This window comes from Cervus canadensis, chromosome 17, assembly GCF_019320065.1.
Source record: "Cervus canadensis isolate Bull #8, Minnesota chromosome 17, ASM1932006v1, whole genome shotgun sequence".
Classification (NCBI taxonomy): Eukaryota; Metazoa; Chordata; class Mammalia; order Artiodactyla; family Cervidae; genus Cervus; species Cervus canadensis.
This window is the reverse complement of record NC_057402.1, coordinates 26,817,503-26,819,124: the sequence shown is the minus strand read 5'-3', so window position 1 is coordinate 26,819,124 and position 1,622 is coordinate 26,817,503. Positions and strand designations below refer to the sequence as shown.

Below are 1,622 nucleotides of genomic sequence, written 5' to 3'. Positions count from 1 at the left end.
CCCACTGTTTGCTCTGGGATCCAAAATTTACATGTCGGCTTCTGAATTTAGGTTTTCTGTCCTTTCTGACAAGGAATCCTCACTGAATGTTGACTCAAAAAGAACAAGGACAGACTTCTTGAAAACTTTTCTGAAGTTCTCCCCAATAAAGAGGTAGAGTGTGGGAGAAAACACAGTATTGAAGGTAGTAGTTACCACTGTGAGTAAGAGAGTCAACTGGAAAAACAGAGATCTGTTTTCAGTGAGAAGTAAGCCTTGGTATACATGATAGGGCATCCAACACACAAAGAAGGAGACAATGGCTGTCATCATGACTTTGAAGGGCTTGCTGGATTTCAACAGTCCCCTCTCTTTCATCTTTTTGGCTACTCTTTCATAACAAAAGGTGATGATGAGGAAAGGCAGAAGGAAGCCCAGCAAGAAGCGACTGCTGAAACAGGCTACATGAATCCATTTCCTTAATGTTTGCATCTTTTTGCTCTCCCAGTTAGTAGACACAGCATAGTTGTTTTGGCAGGTCACCCTTCCTCTATGGTCAGTATGTGTCTCCCTGAAAACCACATAGGGCATGCCAAGGGCAGCAGCAAAGATCCAGATTCCCAGGATGATGCTGGAAGCCCAGCGTGGGGTTCGATGCAGTTGTGACCACACCGGGTGAAAAGTGAGAAGGTAACGATCAACACTGATGGCTGAGATGAAGAAGACAGAGGCGAACATTGCTGCATACAAAATGCTGTTGAAGATCTTGCACGTGGCCCTTCCAAAGCTCCAGTGATTGTCTTGAAGGTGAGAGATGGCCAAAAATGGCAAAAATAATATTGAAATAAAATAGGAGAGAATGAGATGAAAATACAAGAGAGTATTGACAGTCTTTTTCATTTTGAATTTTAGCACCCATAGATAGAGACCATTGGTGATCGTGCCAATTAAAAATGACATAAACAAAAGAACTACAACAATCACTGTTGAGGCAGAAGCTGAGATGTGAGTTCTGTTTCTTATTAAAGTAGAGTCATTGAGCAGGTAATCAGTAGAGTTGGTCAGGTCCATAATTGGAATGAGAAACTGGAAATGACAACAAAAAAGAAGCAAAGGACATGATTAAACATGGAAATTAAAATAGTAATTTTTGCATATTAATATTCAAAATGGCTGTGTTTTTAAAATGACAAATAGTATTTCTGCAATAATACAAATTAGATATTTTTCTTTATTTTTGTATGAGGAATTAGGATCAGATTAATGTGAGCACCAAATATAGAAACACTATAGATGCAGTGAATTAATGTGAAACAGAAATAACATTTGGAATATTTTTACTTTGTTAAGTGATTTAGGTAGCTAAAAGTATTCTAATTAGGTATTAGCCAGAAGTCTGACCCTTCTTGATGGGCACAGGTTCTTGAATAAGGCAGTGTAGAAACAGTTTTACTTGACTAGGACTTGGTTAGGGTAATGTTGCTAATGAAACTGAATAACAAATATAACAATGGCTGCAAATTAGTAATCATGTTGGAGCTATAGTTAGACTTCTTCCATGAGCTAATTATATATAATAAATGTTATTAGCTATTAATAGTATTTAACACTCAGTTCATATGGGAGCTCTCTGGCACTGTGAG

General features: G+C 37.9%; 1 protein-coding gene across 1 annotated transcript; it reads right to left on the bottom strand.

Annotated features, from left to right (window-relative positions):
• GPR33 (G protein-coupled receptor 33) lies at positions 1 to 1,050 on the bottom strand. Its single transcript, XM_043489519.1, has one exon. The coding sequence runs from the start codon at positions 1,048 to 1,050 to the stop codon at positions 28 to 30; it is 1,023 nt and encodes a 340-aa protein (XP_043345454.1). The 3' UTR covers positions 1 to 27.
• Between the last annotated feature and the right edge of the window lie 572 nt (positions 1,051 to 1,622).